Source organism: Sander vitreus, chromosome 20, assembly GCF_031162955.1.
Source record: "Sander vitreus isolate 19-12246 chromosome 20, sanVit1, whole genome shotgun sequence".
NCBI classification, from domain to species: domain Eukaryota; kingdom Metazoa; phylum Chordata; class Actinopteri; order Perciformes; family Percidae; genus Sander; species Sander vitreus.
In genome coordinates, this window is record NC_135874.1 from 6,280,002 (window position 1) to 6,298,038 (window position 18,037).

The following is an 18,037-nucleotide window of genomic DNA, read 5'->3' on the forward strand; positions in this document are numbered from 1 at the left end:
GATCACTGCGGTAGAGGTATGAAGCGGTTGCCGCACTCGTGACCGCGCACAGAGTGCGTCGTGCTGAGCCATGGATGTGTAATAGTAACGTGCAGAACTCCTGGCGGTAACCGCCGTCGGCAGGAATCGCTTTTAAAAACGCTTTGCTTTTTTGAGAAACGCTCTTGCATGTGGGCGGTCGTCAAGGCGGTTGCCGCGCGGCGGTGTGAAGAAACTGGAACTACATATTGACAGTGAGTGCCTCAGTCAGGACAGGGATCTTTGGTGCACTACAGCTACATTCAAGGTCCACGGTAAATCAACCTTTTACTGTCGTAGCTAGCTAAACCTGTTGTTCCGTGTGTAATATGTCTTGGATTTGTAAATACACGACCAGTTTATAAATGTTTTCAATCCATAACAGATAACTTAATGGTTTTGTCAAATTAAAACAAGAACAGAAAGCGGTGAAATATCCTTCCGTCACCTTTTGGTACAACGTGATCACAGTAAGTAGAACCAGATTATGTTAAACATGTATTTTTTACTATCATATTAGGTCTTCAGAGTAATGTAACGTTAAACCACATGGTTATGTATTTAAATATTAATAAAATGTAGTGTTAAACATGGCTGTACCTAAATGACCGATCTACCATAATTCTATAATTCATCTACTCAATAAAGGTGACAAAATGATAAGTCATAATCAAAAGCTAGCGTTACCTGATTCAAAAATATACACATTATATACTTAATTAGTGAAAACAAAGAACAGACCGGAAATTCTCCACTCAAAATCACACTGCCATATGTGAGGCTCAGACCAGCAAATGCTTTGCATTGTTTTTATATGTGAAATTAACAATTGATTAAGTAACACAACTGGAATAGATTCTCAGTTGTTCAGAAAATATATAATTTTACGTATCACCAGTGGGGAACCCAGATGACATTATTATTATTATTATTATTATTATTATTATTATTATAAGACAAATGAATACAAACAACCTAACTCATATTTCAAGAGAAAATTAGTGTAGCTAAAGATTCTTTAACATTTTAACTTAGGGCTGGCCAATATATCGATATTATATTGATATTGTGATATGAGACTAGATATTGTCTTAGATTTTGGATAAGGTAATATGGTAAGTTTAGTCTTTTCCTGGTTTTAAAGGCTGCATTACAGTAAAGTGATGTACTTTTCTGAATTTACCAGACTGTTCTAGCTGTTCTATTATTTGCCTTTAACCACTTAGTCAGTAGCAGTGGCGGAAAAAACTGTCCTGTCCTGTTGGTAGTGTCCTGTGACTCCATGACTGTCCCGGGACAGTCAGACACTGTCCTGTACACTGTCCTGTGACAACCTTGACTGTCCCGTACACTGTCCTATGACTACCATGACTGTCCTGGGACAGTCAGACACTGTCCTGTGACTCCATGACTGTCCCGGGACAGTCAGACACTGTCCTGTACACTGTCCTGTGACTCCCTTGAGTGTCTGACTCTGTACTGATCTAAAATGTATTCGTGAAAGCACCAATTGTCAACCCTACAATATCATCGCAATATCTACATCAATGTATTTGGTCAAGAATATTGTAATATTTGATTTTCTCCATATCGCACAGCCCTATTTGAACTTAATCTTGATAATTCATTACCACCCTGTAAATCCACTGTAATGACACCACTTTTCTGTGTGATGTATCCCAGCAGTGAATCGTCCATATCACTACTGAAATGTCTCTGCAAAAGATCACCCGTCTCCCCTCAGTGAGGCTGCTGAGCTCCATCCACCACCAGCAGCAGCTGCTCCTCCCCTCCACCTCCCCTCTCACTGTGCCCAAAAGAGCTGTGAGTCAGGGTGAATACAGACGACCCGGCCAGCCCAAAGTAGACAAGTTTCCATGGCAGCCGATTAACTTTAGCTTCTCAAAGGGTTTTGACGGGGTAAAGAAGCATTTGGCACTCCTAAAGAAGGAGTTTTCTGACCGCTGGGTTGGTCCACAAGGCAAACCGCTCCTCGAGCACATGTTGGAGCAGAACCAAGTGCTGTGGGAGTTCAGAGGTCCGGAGAGCCTGGAGCAGTGGACGGTGTCCTCCGATCGAGAGATAGGAGGCCAAAGTGAAGTTCACTTGAAGCTTGGCAAAAACCAGAACACCTGTTTACTGTACGGGACTCTGAGCTCTACTCCTCCAAGGGATGGAGAAACCCGCTACAGTGGCTACTGCACCATGCGCTCCAAGCAACCACTGGTTAGTTTGTGGAATCATACATTCACTTCTAACGAGGTTGGGAAGTTACTGTAATAGTATCCAGGGCCATTGATGATACCGAGGTCACGTCCTAAGTATTTTCCCTAGAAACTTGGGGTTTTAGCAAACCTGGGAGATATGTGTGTGTGTGTGTGTGTGTGTATAGGTGGATTTTTATGACTCAAATTTTATTTGGACTACTTTTGGCCCTATAGATAAATAAATATAGTTAAAAATAAATATCAGTTTTTCCCCACTAGAACTTTATTATTGGCTGTAAAGGAAACAACTTTCAAAACAGGGTTTGGAAAATAATACTTAATAGTTAACTGATTTTTTTTGTTATTTTAGATTCTATTTTGGGAGTATGATCTACAGCAACAGTCATGTGTTTAATATGCCTATAGTATAATAATACATGCTTTTTTGTGGGGGGGGGGGGGTGTGTTCTCTGTTTTAGCCCCCCCATTCTTTTTACTCTTCGTCTTACAAGAACAAGATAATGACGGGTTATTCTACAACTAAACAAATATTTAGACATATATCTCTTATAGTACTGTTCTGTTGCCTAGCGCTACCACTTGCCACTTTGGCAGGTGACCAAAAATCAGGAATATCTGGTTGGTGGTTTGTATTGAAATGAAAACCTGCCTACACCCAAGGTCTGGGAATTCTCTACTGTTCTTAAATTCATTTTGGTCACAGTTACAGGATGAATACAGCTGCACTTAACGCCCTACTTTTTTTTGGGTCTCCCTTTAGGCTTCATTCGATAGAAAAAAGCACTATGATTGGTCCAGTTTCAACAGCCTGCATTTGCGAGTGCGTGGTGATGGCCGTCCGTGGATGATCAACATCGGCACACAAATGTACTTCTCTCACCAGAAAGATGACCTATACAATTATTTCCTGTATACCAGGGGAGGACCTTACTGGCAGGATGTCAAGGCAAGCAAAAAACATAATTAATACCCCTTCTGAGTATGTTGATATACCAGAAGAAACATCTGGAGAACATTGTTACCACATTTGCTGCATTTTTGACTTTTCGGAATATCTGCTTAATGAGTTTTTTTTTTTTTCCTTTTTGTCCAATATAATTTTTTTAGCAGTCCTTCTAACACTTAAGTGTTACTCATTTACAGATACCCTTCTCCAAGTTCTTCCTCACATATCGTGGGAGGATACAAGACAACCAGCATCCTCTCTGGCTGGACAAGGTAGAGCAAAGGGGAAAAAGTCAACTGACATGGCATCAAATACAGAACTAAGACATTACTAAGTTACATTGAGTACAATTGTGTCATTACCTTATGGATATTTTTTTAACCGTAACATTCGTTCTCACCTAAATTAGTTCATCTTTACCACATCTTTTTGTATTAACAGGTTAACACCATTGGATTTACCTTGGGGGATAAAGCGGACGGTCCGTTCCAGCTGGAGATTGACTTTGTTGGCGCCTGCAAAGATTATGCACACACGGAGGAGTTTGCTTACGAGATGTACAAGAGGAATCCTGAAATTTGAGAGCAAGTGCTACAATACTGCAGATGAACAGTTATTGAATAATAGTGGCAGCATTATATTAACTACCAACAAATGTACCATCTTCTTGAGGTGGACAATATATATTACACCACATCCATTATTGCTGGTAACACTTATTTTAAGACACGGTTTATTTGGATTCTAGCAAATGAACTGCGACACTTCAGTAACGGTGGAGCGGTTTCATATATACTACATAATTGCAAAAGGGTTCTCCATTGTTTTCTCAGTTAGCCTTTTAAAATGATATCAGATTAGTAAACAGAATGTTGGAACATTGGATGAATAGTTGCTGATAATGGACAATGTAGATATTGCATTAAAGATCAGCCACTTCCTTCTACAACAGTCTAGAACTCTTTTGCAATTCTGTAAGCACATAATGTAATCTGAAAACTGCTGCCCTCATTAAAAAAAACAATGCAAATGATCTCAGCAGGTATTCTGTCTAAGTGACCCCAAACTTTTGACCAGTAGTGTATGTATGTGGTTATAAAATAAGCCAATTCAGGACTTGTTAGGAGATAAAACAATTGTAGCTGTTAACATTTACAACTTTTCCATTCCAGGACATTAACTGAGACCATCTTAATGCTCTTTCACAACAATATTGAGTTGTTTTTTGAGTTCAAGTCCTGTCTGTGACACATTTACATCCAACAGATCATGTTAAACAACCAGATCTTTATAAAAATATTTCTAATGTGAATATTGACTTAGTTTTTTTGCAGGACAAATTTAATTTTAAAATCGTGATATCGTGCGTACAAATGTTAGACTACAATAGCAAACTTTTGTATCAATGTCTTTATCAGTTATTTTAAGTAAAAAAACAAAGCATCAAATTTTTAAGAACAAAATTACCAGTTTCGGCAAACGCAGCAAAACAGAACATCAATTCTTTACACATTCAAACACAAAGCATCATTTAGAGCTGCAAGGGCTTACATCTAAACACCGCACAGTAGGTTGTATAGAAGCAGAAAATGGGAGCTTCCTAATAGTAGGCTAAAAGAGACTGCAGAAATCAAAGAGTCCACTGCAGACGACAAAATATTTACACTGAAAAAAAGAACAGGCTATACAAAGCATCTAAAAAACAACCACGGCATGTTTACATCATGACGAGGCCTCTTCTCGCCCCAAGCATGCTCTCCTTCTTCTGCTTCCGGTCTTCTGCGTGTTTTGCTCTTCTGTCCCCCCTAACATAAAATAAAGAAACATCCATAAGAGGCTGATGTTGTAAGAGTCATTTGTTATGGGAGACTAATCAATACAGCCAGTGTGTGCTTTCATTTTAAAAACGTACCTTGTCTGGACTTGGTGCTGTTTGTAATTCTTCTGATGGGAGTTTGCGATCAGCGACTTGTTTCCCGCCGCGTTTTCTTTGGTGTCTCCAAACGGCTTCAGTTTACCTAGAAAAACAAAACCAAAAAACGTCAGGGACTTGTCCGTCTACTGATGCCATATTTCAGGAAGCAGAGAAATTAAAAAGTGGTTTTGTACCTGTGTGAGGCTTGTAGGTGAGGGGACGAGACAGACTCGCCTTCAGATCAAAGCCGGACTTGTTTGTACCGGGGGTTGTTGAAGTACTCATGTTGCCGGTGAAAACGAATGCTCCTTTGGAATTACGAGAGGGGGGTGGGGGGGGTAAATCACTCACTCTCTACATATCTATGGGCAAATTTGAATAACATTCCAAGGATTTAAAAAAGGTAAAGCTACCTGGAGTTTTTGTGGCAGAGAAAGTTAAAGCCTTCACATTTTTGGCCTTTCCTCCATTACCGGGTTGATTTTGTGGGGTGCTCGAGGCCACACAGGGTGACATGCGGGGCGCCGGCGTCTTCACCAAGGACTTCTTCAACACATTGTCACAAGTGGCTTCTGAGAACCTGCAAACACGCGGCCGTTAAAAGTGTCACTTTGGCCACTACATACACAGTGCCAAAAATAACTTTTCATGTTTTACGATATTGAATCAAAAGGAGATGTAATGTTGCCCTTTTGACAGCAAGCATTAGAGAAAGATCCTTGAATATAAAGTGAAAAGGGTGTGAATGTTTACGCTGCGCTCACAAATACAGATAGAAGTGGGCCGTCTCTTATGCAAACATGTATTTTTATTTATAAATGAAGGTCAGTGAGAATAGATCTCTACAAAATAATCTGAATTAATAGAATCTTTTTTTCTGTTGATCAGTGTCAAAAAAGGCCACTATGATGCATTGTTATAAAACAAAACTTCTGTTAGAATGTTATGGACAAGAGAAGGCCAAGGCAGGAAACAAATCTATCCCCGTGTGCTGGGATGTTAACCCCGTGTAAGCTGGATGATGTTTACTGGCTGCTGCACAGTCTCCGTAGCGTGAGGAATTCACAACAACACGAGTGTGGCTGCGACGTCCAAAACTTTACTAGCAACAGCTGGTTACTGGAAGATGTCGTGAAATTTCTGTCCCATCAAAGGCCTGAGAAAGAAAGAGTGACTCACCGAACATTGATCCTGCGAGTGGAAAGGACGGACGGTCTGAACGCAGCGCCTTGCTTCCCAGCAGGTTTATTTGGAGGAGCTTTGCTGGCAGAGAGCAAAGTGTGTCTGCGTTTGTCCTCAGCTGGTCCCTTATTCGCCAGGACAGGGCTGAACATAGAGGCACGACTCTGCTTTGCCTTCTGTAGAAAAACATGGATACAGGTCATCATCACCTTCAATGCACTCTGGAAATGGACGATATGTACTCCAACTGTAGTGCCTGTGTACAGTTGTGGATGTTCAACGGGAGATGAGACTTACTACTTGAGTTTTGCCATCAACTTGCTGCAGTTTAGTTTTGTCAGAAAGCTTCTGAAAATAAAATGGAATATCATTTTAAAAAACAATTTAAAGATTTAACATAAAAAAAAAAAAAAAAAAGGTTGTGGATAAAGTCAGCCAAGCTTTTGAGTAGCCTACCTTCAGTTCTTTAACTGAACTTCTCAACGTCTCCATCTGCTTGGTCTTTCGCTGGACATAGGAGTCAATCGACTCCATCTTGTTGAAATGTGCCTCATGGAGTTTTTTGAAATCTACAAAAGAGGAACAATATACAAAACTCATTTTAAGATTTGTAGGCAAGTACAGTGTAATGGTCTCTGAGGTTTTGGTTAAAAAGGATGGTGGAAGAGAGGGAGCAAGGAAAAAAAAACAAAAAGAACTTACTAGGAGTGACGGGCTTCAGCAACGACTTGGTCTTCTGCTGGAGTCCTTGGTAACGAGGGATTCTACCAGCTCTGGCCACTTTTAGTGCTTTTTAATGGACAGACATTTAAAATGAAGAAAAAAAAGTTAGTATGTGATAATCAGGACTAAAGAAAGAGTGGAAGAAACGGTTCCAATTCATACTGCTGACCTGTATCACCATGCACAGGTGCTTCATCCTTAATGTCCGGCTGCTGCTGCTGCTCACTGTCAGTGTCCAGGGACTCCTTAGGAGGCTCGGTTTCACTTTTGTCAGTATCCTTGGCAGAGGACACTTTTCTCTTCTTCGTGCTAGATGCAGCCACTTCGGCATCACCCTTTAAAAAAGGAACAACCGTTTTTTAAAATCTTTAATCCTCCTCAATGCAAGAAATTGACACTGCGATAGGGCTGGGCAATATATCGATATCGTGATGAGACTGGATAGAGTCTTAGATTTTTGGATACCGTAATATCGTGATATGACACAAGTGTTATCTGTCCCTGGTTTTAAAGGCTGCATTGTAAAGTGATGTCATTTTTTGGAACTTACCAGACTGTTCTAGCTTTTCTATTATTTGCCTTTAACCACTTAATCATTGTATTCACATTGTTGATGATTATTTTCCTAAAATCTAATTGTGAAAATATTTTGTTAAACACCAATAGTCAACCCTACGATGTTGTCGCAGTGTCGACATTGAGGTATTTGGTCAATAATATTGTGATATCTGATTTTTTTCCCCCATATCGCCCAGCTCTACACTGCAGCAACAATTATTCTATGCATAGTGATCCATCCCTGCATGGACTTTGCATATATGTACCAATGAGTAGTGGGGGGATAAACATGCACAAAAACACATGTAAACGCTGTCCTATTTAGTTGTAGCTTTGTTAATGTCATAGATTTGTATTTTATGATGTGAAGTAAGTTAGCGTTACCTCTGCAGCACTTGAAAGTAACTCAGCATCACTCTCAGGCACTGATATAGTATCAGAGAGCTTCCTCTTGGTATGTTTTCCTTTTCCCCGGGCCCGGCGTGTGTTCACAAACACAGCGGGGCTGAAAACGTCTTCCTTGCATGACGCGTCGTTATTTTCCCTAGCACTTTCTTGTGTGGCAGTTACGTCTTGTTGAACAGCAGTGACATCTTTCTTTTGTCCCTGGAAAAAAAACAACAAGAATACACTGATGTAAGTTACACATCCGGCATTAACGTTAAGAAAAAAGGCATATGCCTTAAGACTGATTTTGCCGTCAAACAGTATAATTGATCAGGATTGAGTTACCTGCTCTTCCTCCTCCGTTTCTGGTTGATAATGGCGCTTGATCGCTTTCAGGAGTTTATCGGCCTGTTTTCGAACCAAAAAAAACGTTAGCCTGTTGCAAAGAGGTTAACGTTATAACTTATTTGCCTGTTGAGTACATTTGCCCCAATTAAAGTTACATACAAATGCAAACGTTAGCTTACAGTAACCGTTAGCGTAGCGTTAACACAGTTGGACAATAACCTCGAAGTATTTCTAAATGTATTTAAAAAGTACAACTCCATTACCTTCATATTGGCTTTAAGGCCGAGCTCCTTCGCGAGGCTTCTCAGCTCCGCATACTTCATGGAGTCTAAATCCATCTTGCAGTTATACTTTATTCCGTTTTGTGATAATAAATCAGTATACACACGTTTGCTTTCTCATGCACTGTGAGCTGTGTGTGTGGGTCAGCGCTCGACGGTTAAATTTCTCCGATTCAAAACACAGCAGCGGGAGCCATTTGATTGGCTCTTGCGTGTGACCGGGTGTGCATCGCAGCCAATCGGAGTTAAGATACATTCTGGGCGTTCTGCCCATTGTCAACAACGTCATATTTGAGCCATTTATTTAGTTAGCGCTTTAATATATTTATAATGAGTAGCGTCAAATCATTTTTTTTTTTTGGCATAAGCTTATTTAGTTTTCACTTGTTTTAACATGTTAAATGTTTACAACGAATGTTCTTTGGCATTATTTCGGCATTTCTCATATTACTCCAGATGGTGGCAGTGTTACACCGAGCATGCCGAGATGAAAAACACAAGGAAGAGACGTCCTGCTTTCTGGTCCTGAGTTCGAATTTACAAGCGGGACAAATAGCTATAGCTATCTAGGCTCTGTAGTCTGTCAAACTTAATAACATGGAATTTGACGAGAGCCTCTTAATCCAACGTACAAACGCTGCAAAGCTAGGTACAGAGGCGGAACACAAGCAGCGGATGACTCTCCACTGTCAGCAATGCAACACCGTCCTGGGGGACTCCCTCGGCGTCTGTGGGGAGATTACATGTATGGACGCTATCGTGTGTATAAGTAAGTTCACGTCATCTCTTTGCTCAGTTGAAATGGCCTAGGTTAGTTGTCTACAACTAAGGTTAGTAAGTTAACTGTTAACTGTTGTCCATTCGGTGAGGAAAATCATAAGATGTGGATGAAAGCTCCGGAAAAAGCGGACCTATTTTTGGGTCAAACTACGTGTTTTTTTTTTTGGCAATGTTTTAATAACTTGTCCTTACCTTTGCTATGTTTCCTAGCATGTGCTGTAATGTGTGTTTTGCAGGGCTACTGCACCCTCCCCGCATCGGTGATAATCACATGCTCCCAGTACGATATTAATCAATACATCGCTGCTCCTCTCCCTACAGGAGTAACCGATGATGTGGTCATCAGTGATGCAATGGAGTCAGGACCTAAAGACGCAATGGCTAATTGGTGAGTTAAAAAGTTTGGTGGCTTCAACCCTCAGGTGACACACACGCAAACATACGCACGCACAGAGAAACAAGATTGAGCTTCAAAGCCGTAATGACTCAACAGCTGACAAAGATTCTGTCGTAAACACAGTCTGCTGTGTGGATTAGGGCTGTCAGACATTGCGGATCAAAATAACATGTAGCATGCTACTGAGTACATTTGTATCCACTTATAGAGAGACTTTGCAACTTTAAGCCCTTTTAGTCGACTATGCATATATTGTAAGTGTTACAAACATATCTCCAGTGTTGTCAACAAAGAATATGAAGTGGTAAAAATCTGATCAAATGCTTTAGTTCTTGTACTTTGTAACATCAGTTACGAATTACTTTTTGAAATGTTTGTGTGTGACACTGAGGTCATGTTATAAGGTATTGTTTGTGTGAATTTGTGGGTTTTATATACACACACTCTCTCTACAGTTATGCATGTAAATATCCCTATACACCAGAATGCAATATCAGATTTAAGTTGAACTGATTATCTAAATTCTGGGTGGGGAACATAAACAGTGTTTTGTTTTTTCACCATGTACATTGACTGTGTTTGTATGGATCAGCTGCTACATTGTCACCTACAGGCTATTACAGACTGTGATTAAGCACTGTGTTATACGGCGATGACTGAAATGTTTCGCTCAGGGTCCCATTTGTTGTCACAGCTGTTGTTTCCTTTCAGCATCTACAGTTCTCTAATATGCCGCGGCTGCCGCTGTGCTGTGGGGAAAGTCATTCACTCTGCCCCGTCGCGTTTGGCCACGGTTCGCTCCATGTTTCTCCTCTACAAAGCAAACATCAGTTGGTAAGTTCTGCTGCTTCTGTGAGCACACGAGAATATTAACTTCTTGTGTACAGACTCACTGCTGTCTGGAGAGGCTTAAAACAAACAAGTGTATTATGAGCGTTGTTCAGGTTAGGAGATGAAACAGCCAATTTCTGCCAGCCAAGTGACTGATTCCTTCCTTTTTTTTATTCTATGGATACTGTTGGTGTGAACGGATTTTAGGCTTCATCACTTGAGCCTTTAAACCCCCTCCTCCCCCCTTCCTATCTCTCTCTGCAGTTACATCCTTGACTGCTGCTCAATGGTGAAGGCCGCCACACTTACATTTGATGTGAAGCCCCTCAGTGAAAGCATGAATAAGGTGAGAAAAGGAAATCTAATACTCTTTATGCTGACAGCCAAGATTAATACCTGTATGTACAACTGCAGTGTTTTATGCTCCCATAATAATCTCAGTACTGGGGTGACATGTGAATAGCACTTACTTGTTCTATAGGTTAATTTACTTGGCATGATCTGGCCATTTGTATACATTTTTAATTAAATACTTTTAACTCTTAACAGGCTCAATTTTGTCTCGAGGAGTACAAGTTGTTAGAACAGTTAAATTTGAAAGCTAGAGTGTGACGCCGAGAGTAACATTTTAAACTATTACCCATCAGCCTCAGCTGTACTCCTGAGAAGCCTCTCGGTTAAGTGGTGAATCAGCATTCCATTACATCTAGTTCCCTTTGAATCTATGTACATGTTCAAAAGTTCAAGTGTGACAAAGGACTACTGTGTAAAGAAAAAACAGGCAGGGAGGATTTGGGCCAAAAACAAATGCCTTTTTATTGAAAAAAAAACAAATCCATTTCCATTGCAGGTGAGGCAGCAGTTTGAAGTGCAGTTGGATCAGATGTCACGCATTAAGAGCAGACTGGCTGACAGAAGTGTGACCAGTGAATTTGTCTAGTAGTACGAACATGCAATCTCCACTGTACCTAGTCCTGGGATTAGGGATATGTGTTCTCTTGTATACTTGTTTGTGTTGTAACTTGTGTTTTTTCAGTGTTTCCACGTAAAGCTATTTGATGTAAAAAGGAATATTTGTGCAGTTTGGAGCTGTAATCATTTACATTGTATACCTTTTTTTTTTAGTTTTTGGGAAAATGTCCTATCTACACCAGCAAGATCTCAAACCAAAACGACAAACTTAAATGTATATATGGCACCATTAGTATCTTTATGGATACCCTGAAACGTAGTCAGAACTGCAAGGCCATGAAAACCATATATGAAAAGCTGTCTGATAATAAGCTAAACACACCAGAACTATTGTATCCCTTGTATTTTAGGCCTCCTGCACGCTGCCTGCGTGGTGTGAGCGTGGCGTTTCTGTTGCGTGGCGTTTTCTATGTCTTCGCACACCAGAAACGTGTATGACGCGGCGCTGCTGCTAGCCTTGTCTGTACACATGTATGTTTCCCATTGATAAAATGAAATAATAGATTACAGCAAAGACAATGTCGTCAGAATTGACGGCAAAATAGGCTACAGAATATTTCGTCATGTATTTGCAGGTGCAATATTTGAAAATCGATACTTTTTTTTTTTTTTATTCCATTTATATCTGCATTTATGTCAAAACCTAGAGACTTTCAAACATCAAAATGTCATTTATTAAATGTATTCAAATGTCAAAATGACAAACCGCTATTCCTATTCTATTTTGCCTGGAAATGCTTCCAATTTTCATTTTTCATGAATTTTCCATTTTCGGCGCCTGAGACGTGCGTGTCACGCAGGCAGTGCACAAGCTCTAACCTGTTAACATGGGAGCCGAAATATAAACGGACAGGACACGCTCACGCCACGCAGGCAGTGTGCAGGGGCTCTTACTACTCTCTTTAAGATCGTTTTGTCTGTATCTTTGCTGTGTAAAATTCTATTTTGTCTATAAAGCTAATAAAAAAAATTGTTACAGCACAATAACCCCAAGGCAAGTTTTTTTACTTTATGATAGCCGGCCTAGCTGTTTGGACCTGCTTCTAGTCTTTATGCTAAGCTAGGCCAATTGACCGTATTGTCGTTTTCGGTCAAATGGCCTTTTGAATGGGAGTGCTAGGGGCACTACTATGATCACATCAAAATCACTATTTTTAAACCACTAAGTATCACCAGGGGCTCTACACATGAACTCGAGCATTGAGAACAATAGCCGCTTTCTGACCGGAGGGATTTTTGCAGTTCCTAGAACATAAAAATTCCTAGAACCCTTTTTTTATCGTGTTCCGACTGGACCAATTTTGGGGATCTTTCAGCTCCTACTTCAGGGCAGGGTCTTTTCGCTGTTCCCTTTTCAGCATATGAACCTAGGTCAACGAGGGTCGGGTTTCCGGTACAGACAGACCAACAACGGGACAATTTTAACAATTTTCGCCATCTTATTCATCACTAATTTCACTTCTGACAACGTTTTAGGCGAGAAATTAACTGTTTTAGATTTGCAAAAATTGATGCCGAATTGACAATTTGCTTCAAAGTTTTCGGAGTTGAGAAGCTCCATGAAATGAGGCGACAGCCAGCAGGCGCCTGCCCCGGCCGCTAGCTCGTTGCTCGGCCATGACTGGCTCAGAGACCCCGCTGTGAGCTGGAGGTCTCTCAGACCGCTCCCGTAAATAAGAGGCTTTCATTTCGCCGTTGACGGTTCGTTTGTTTAAATATCACAACACACGTCCATCATAAGATTAACGGGAACCTGTGGTTAACTGTCTTTTTCGGAGTTAAACTCCACAAGCGTGTCCTGCGGCTGGCCGGCCGTCACACACACAGTCACCCACACGTCCACAGCGCAGCAGGCAGAGGCGGGGGAGAGAGAGATACTCGTTTCTCTTCGGGAGGCTCGTTTAAATTATGACAAATATGCTATATACATTAGATTTAGTTCATACTTTTTTTGGTGTATTTGTTTTCTGATTAACGCTATAAAGACCGTTGCGTTCCGTTTCCGTGCTTACATCACTCCCTTACCCCTCCTACCAGTCCCTATGGCCACTTGCAATGCAATTGGAAAAAACGGTTTTGGAGGAGAGTAGTTAGTAGATCTGTTTAGAAGTGGACTTTTCCTATAACTACGTTCCTGTAACTACTTGGTCGGAAAGCAGCTATTATTTGTGTACACAGAGTTTACTTAAAAAAAAAGGTTTTGAACAACTCACTTTAGCGGTTGGTTTTTCCGCTCGCCGACATCTCGCCAGTCAAAAATAGGCGATGAACGGACTCCATAGGAGGAAATGTCATTCTTATGAGGCTCCTTTTTCAACTGCAAGGTCAATATTGTTTTTCACTAACGACAAAACAAATTATCCGTGCATTTATATGGAACTAAGCTTTAGGAGCTTTCCATCTTTACTCTCCTCCCTGTTACGTTGCATTCGGAGATCGCCACTTTTTGACTGGCGAGATGGCTGCGAGCGGAAAAACCAACAGCTAAATAAGTTGTTCAAAACCTCTCTTTTTAGTAAACTGTGTACACAAACAATGTTCTCAATGCTTTCGTTAAGGTGTAGAGCCCCTGGTGATACTTGGAGCAAAGTTTCATGCTGTGTCGAGCCTTCTTAGTGTTTTAAAAATAGCTATTTTGATGCTATCATAGAAGTGCCCCTAGCACTCCCATTCAAAAGGCCATTTGACCGAAAACAAAAATAAGGTCAATCTTAAAAGTGGCGATTCCGTCCCAATTATGCTTTTAAACTGAAGTTTGACTCGGGTACAGTCACAAAAAGACCCTGGGTTGCATTTTGGCGAGAGTTACGCTTTAATAATTTTTGCTTTCTGGCATGTAACAAGCGTTCAAACCTCACGTGAGCGTTAACGAGGGGCTAGAGACTTTTGCTCTAATGCAAAGATGATGATGTATAGAATGTCACTCATTCCATTACAGCACTCAAACTAAGTAAACATCAACACACAGCCATCCAATTGGCACCATGCTGCATTTTATTGCTTAATTTCTGATACAGATTCTTTTTTTTTTTTCAGTTAATACAAAACCAGACAAGAGGCTCACACGTAATAAGCATGCCCATTTTCTCCCTCTGGAGTGCATAGTTTCTACACAGTCCACCTGCTCAGTGGAAAAGTTGATCAACAAAGTAATGTCAATCATTTTACCTAAGCTTCTGGGTTGTTTTTTTTTTATATCGTGGGAACAAAGGCTGATCAGTGTTTTTCAGCTGCACTGGGGCTGTACTGCCCATGGTCATGTTTGACACAAAAATACTCTCTGATACGTCTTTTTTTTTTTTTTTTTTGGGTGCAATTTAGTCAGTAAAAACCAAAGTGGTGATCAGAGTTAACTTCAACATTGCTTGCTGCTGTGTCAAACAACCGTCCCCAGGGTTGTCACTAGGGCCGGGTATCGCCAAACATTTCCTGAATCCATCCAATCCCTTCCGATTCACAAGGTCCCCGTTCAGTTACATCTCCGATTCAATATCAATAAGGTTCGGGAAATTTCAGTTCCAGTACCAATTTTGCTTGGATATAAAAAAGGGATTCTCCGAGAACTTATGCCATACATTAAATTATACAAGCAAATATTTTTTTTTTTTTATAATACACCGGGTTGTTTACAGAATTGACCCCCAAAAAGTTTTTTTTTTTTTTTTTTAAAGTACTTCACTTAATATGACTAACATCATATAAAACGTATTTTGTTTCGATCGATTTGGGGACTTTACATATCGATAATGGATCACTCAAACGGAGATTGATTTGGATTGGAGAATGGATTCTTTTAACCCAGCCCTAGTGTCACCGTGTCACAGAACATCCGATGTGAACATTTCAATAGCCTAATTACACTCAATTCACATTACAAAGTTGGATTATTGCATGCAATACAAATCATTCATTATTCTGCTAGGTTCATGCATATTTTCTAAACCCACAATTTCTTGTTGCTAGACGCCTACTTGTTTATAGATTGTGATTATAAATCCCCACGAAGAGCGTTACAGGGTTTTTAGAACACAGTATTCAAGACAGGATGGTGATGATGACAGTGCAAGTCAGTACAGAGAGAGAAAGTGCTTTCCAAACGAGTGTCAAGTTCATTCAGTAAGTCCTTTGCAGCCACAGAGTTACTGAAAGTATCTCTAAAAGGTGGGGTGGTTTTTTTTTTTTTTTTTAGACGTAAAAATGCTACAAGAATTGAAATTTAAAGCATCTCTCATGTACCGGCTGGTTTCGATTCTTGTTTTGGTGTGGAAAGAATACAAGGCAGGTCATTTGTGTCTGTAATACATGATGCTACAGCTGTCCTCACGTATACCTTGTTCTGCAGGAAGTGCCCCAAACCTCCGTAAGTGATACTGTATTCTAAAGCCAAATATTATACGACTCCCCCCCCCCCAAAAAAGAAGTGAGTAATAGATTGCTACCGTAGGCATAAAAGAGAGCACGGGGGAAGTGGACATTACAGACTCCTTTTAACACTTACACCCTGGCACTAAACTCATGCATTATTGTAGGTTACTGCTTCTAAAACTATAATCAAATACAATTTTATGGATTAAAATATCTTGCTCTGAATCCCAAAAACTATGAGGTATTATGTACAATACAATGTCAAGATGAGATCTTAATTCTAGGACTTAAACACTATGTCAGATCCCTACCAATTATAGCCAAATCTAGGATTAAAGCACTACTCTTAATATAAAAACTGTTTTTTCTAAAGGTTCCTACCACTGTCACATCTGGGATCTTTTTGGCTGTTGCATAATTCCTACCTTATTTGTTGACGCTTAAGAGTGCATCAATACAATTTAGGGCATCTCTTACGCTTTGTTTTTCTCCAGATTAAGAATCCTACAGCAGTTCTGTTAGAAAGAACTTACTTATATTGAGAATATACACCTATATGAACTTGAATCAATACTTATTAACTGCATACCCTGATGGTGTCATACTTTAAGTTGTATTTTTTTATTTATTTTTTTTAAACGCAACTTATTCTAAACCCAGGACATGGAATAAAAAAGGGAGATCTGGCATTAGTCTAAGATTTGAGGGCCAAGCTGTGTCTAAATGTGGTGCATCTAACAGGTGTTGTACGTCAATCTAGCACCCTTTCATTTGAATGAAATGGTTTCCACAGTTTTGAGCTCCAGCTTAGTCTAGAAACTGATTTGAACTAGTTTTCAAAAAGCAAGCATCACAACTGGTCATGCATGGCTACTATAATGTTGGCACCACAGTCCCGCTAAATAAGCTAATGCACATGAGTCTATACATATCTTAATGGAAGACATTGGTGATTTTGTTGCTTTCAAACAACGTGTCACTTGTTTATACAATATACAGTTTGGTCAACAACATGACAGTTAAGATCAAATATTGCACAAATCCCGGTAAATGTGATTTTTTTTTTTTTTTTCCATATAAAAATAATCCCAAAAGAAAACTTAATGAAATGAGACCAGGGTTTCTTTCAGGTAAGGAGAAATCCAATATAAGCTTGAATGAAAAGGAGCTGCTACTTGAGCGCTGGTATCGCTCTGCTTACTGGACACATGGAAACGGCAGGTAGAGACAAAGCATTATGTTTGATATGCCAGATTCAATTACTTTTTGAGTTACTTTGTCTCACTGTTCATGCCACAAAAAGGAATCAAATAGTCATTTCTGTCTCTACATGCAGCGTGTTAAGGGGGGGGGACTTATCCATGGATATACTGGACTAGACTTTGGTAATAAAAGACTAACTTTAAAAACTGTAAATTGCCGGATTTTAAGGATATCAAGGATTAAGTCACAACAGGAATATCATCTTCAATTTGTGAATAAACCTGCAGACTTGACAAAGGAGAGCACCAAAATGCCAAAAATTAGATCGCCGAGTAAAAATACTATTGTGACCTTCCTTTAGAACAGATGCATAGGGAACCACAGTTTGAGTGAGTCAACGTTTTCCCGGAAATGGTTGAATCGTGTGCTTCCGGCTGCTCCTATTTCACCTGTCAACTACGTCACTTATTTAACTCAATTTATCCAGGAACAACATATGAAACTGCTGTGGCGCTTGACAACCATTAAGTTACTTTTACCGATCACGCACCCATTCACTCCTGTTGGGACTTGTTCTGGCGATGAGGTAGTGCAAAAACCAAACCAAAAAAACAAACAAAAAAACACCACCCTATGAATGTAATTTAATCACAGGCCTTGATCTTTGCTACAGTATCGTGTGTGTCTTTACCCTCTTCCCAGGTAACAGGAGCAGTTTGTTCATTATCAAACTGCTTTGATCTAATTATAAAGCATGCGGGGGATTTTTGCATCAGTGACTACATTTACATGCAGCCTGATAAGAATCTAACCCAAATCTGACTGAAAATGCCCAAATGATGGAGTCTTTCAGGCCATTACACGGAGAACTGAAACTCCCGGCCTTTCGGCCAATTAAAGCCA

General features: G+C 40.1%; 3 protein-coding genes and 1 long non-coding RNA gene across 6 annotated transcripts in view; 2 read left to right on the top strand and 2 right to left on the bottom strand.

Moving 5' to 3' along the window:
* The first annotated feature begins 14 nt into the window (after positions 1 to 14).
* ndufaf1 (NADH:ubiquinone oxidoreductase complex assembly factor 1) lies at positions 15 to 5,028 on the top strand. 3 transcript variants are annotated; one of them, XM_078276721.1, is made up of 5 exons: positions 15 to 293; positions 1,705 to 2,244; positions 3,007 to 3,192; positions 3,390 to 3,464; positions 3,634 to 5,028. In XM_078276721.1, the coding sequence occupies exons 2-5, from the start codon at positions 1,729 to 1,731 to the stop codon at positions 3,772 to 3,774; spliced, it is 918 nt and encodes a 305-aa protein (XP_078132847.1). In that variant the 5' UTR covers positions 15 to 293; positions 1,705 to 1,728; the 3' UTR covers positions 3,775 to 5,028. The 3 variants fall into 3 exon arrangements, with proteins under 3 accessions (XP_078132847.1, XP_078132846.1, XP_078132845.1); XM_078276720.1 differs by having other exon boundaries at positions 16 to 488; XM_078276719.1 differs by having other exon boundaries at positions 21 to 488; positions 1,702 to 2,244.
* nusap1 (nucleolar and spindle associated protein 1) lies at positions 4,585 to 8,746 on the bottom strand. Its single transcript, XM_078276718.1, has 12 exons — positions 8,569 to 8,746; positions 8,303 to 8,365; positions 7,955 to 8,176; positions 7,182 to 7,347; positions 6,992 to 7,078; positions 6,746 to 6,858; positions 6,587 to 6,637; positions 6,287 to 6,465; positions 5,521 to 5,687; positions 5,302 to 5,415; positions 5,105 to 5,210; positions 4,585 to 4,997 (listed from the first exon to the last, which is right to left on the bottom strand). The coding sequence occupies exons 1-12, from the start codon at positions 8,641 to 8,643 to the stop codon at positions 4,910 to 4,912; spliced, it is 1,431 nt and encodes a 476-aa protein (XP_078132844.1). The 5' UTR covers positions 8,644 to 8,746; the 3' UTR covers positions 4,585 to 4,909.
* A 299-nt stretch (positions 8,747 to 9,045) lies between these two features.
* On the top strand, positions 9,046 to 11,646 carry oip5 (opa interacting protein 5). The gene is made up of 5 exons (XM_078278108.1): positions 9,046 to 9,355; positions 9,688 to 9,754; positions 10,475 to 10,597; positions 10,859 to 10,940; positions 11,445 to 11,646. Exons 1-5 carry the CDS (start codon positions 9,184 to 9,186, stop codon positions 11,532 to 11,534), a joined length of 534 nt encoding a protein of 177 aa, XP_078134234.1. The 5' UTR covers positions 9,046 to 9,183; the 3' UTR covers positions 11,535 to 11,646.
* Positions 11,647 to 17,724: 6,078 nt separating this feature from the next.
* The window catches only part of LOC144534925 (uncharacterized), a 2,079-nt gene continuing 1,766 nt past the window's right edge, over positions 17,725 to 18,037 (bottom strand). The window contains exon 2 of the long non-coding RNA XR_013503626.1: positions 17,725 to 18,037. This exon is cut by the window's right edge and continues 308 nt beyond it. This is a non-coding gene — a long non-coding RNA (uncharacterized LOC144534925).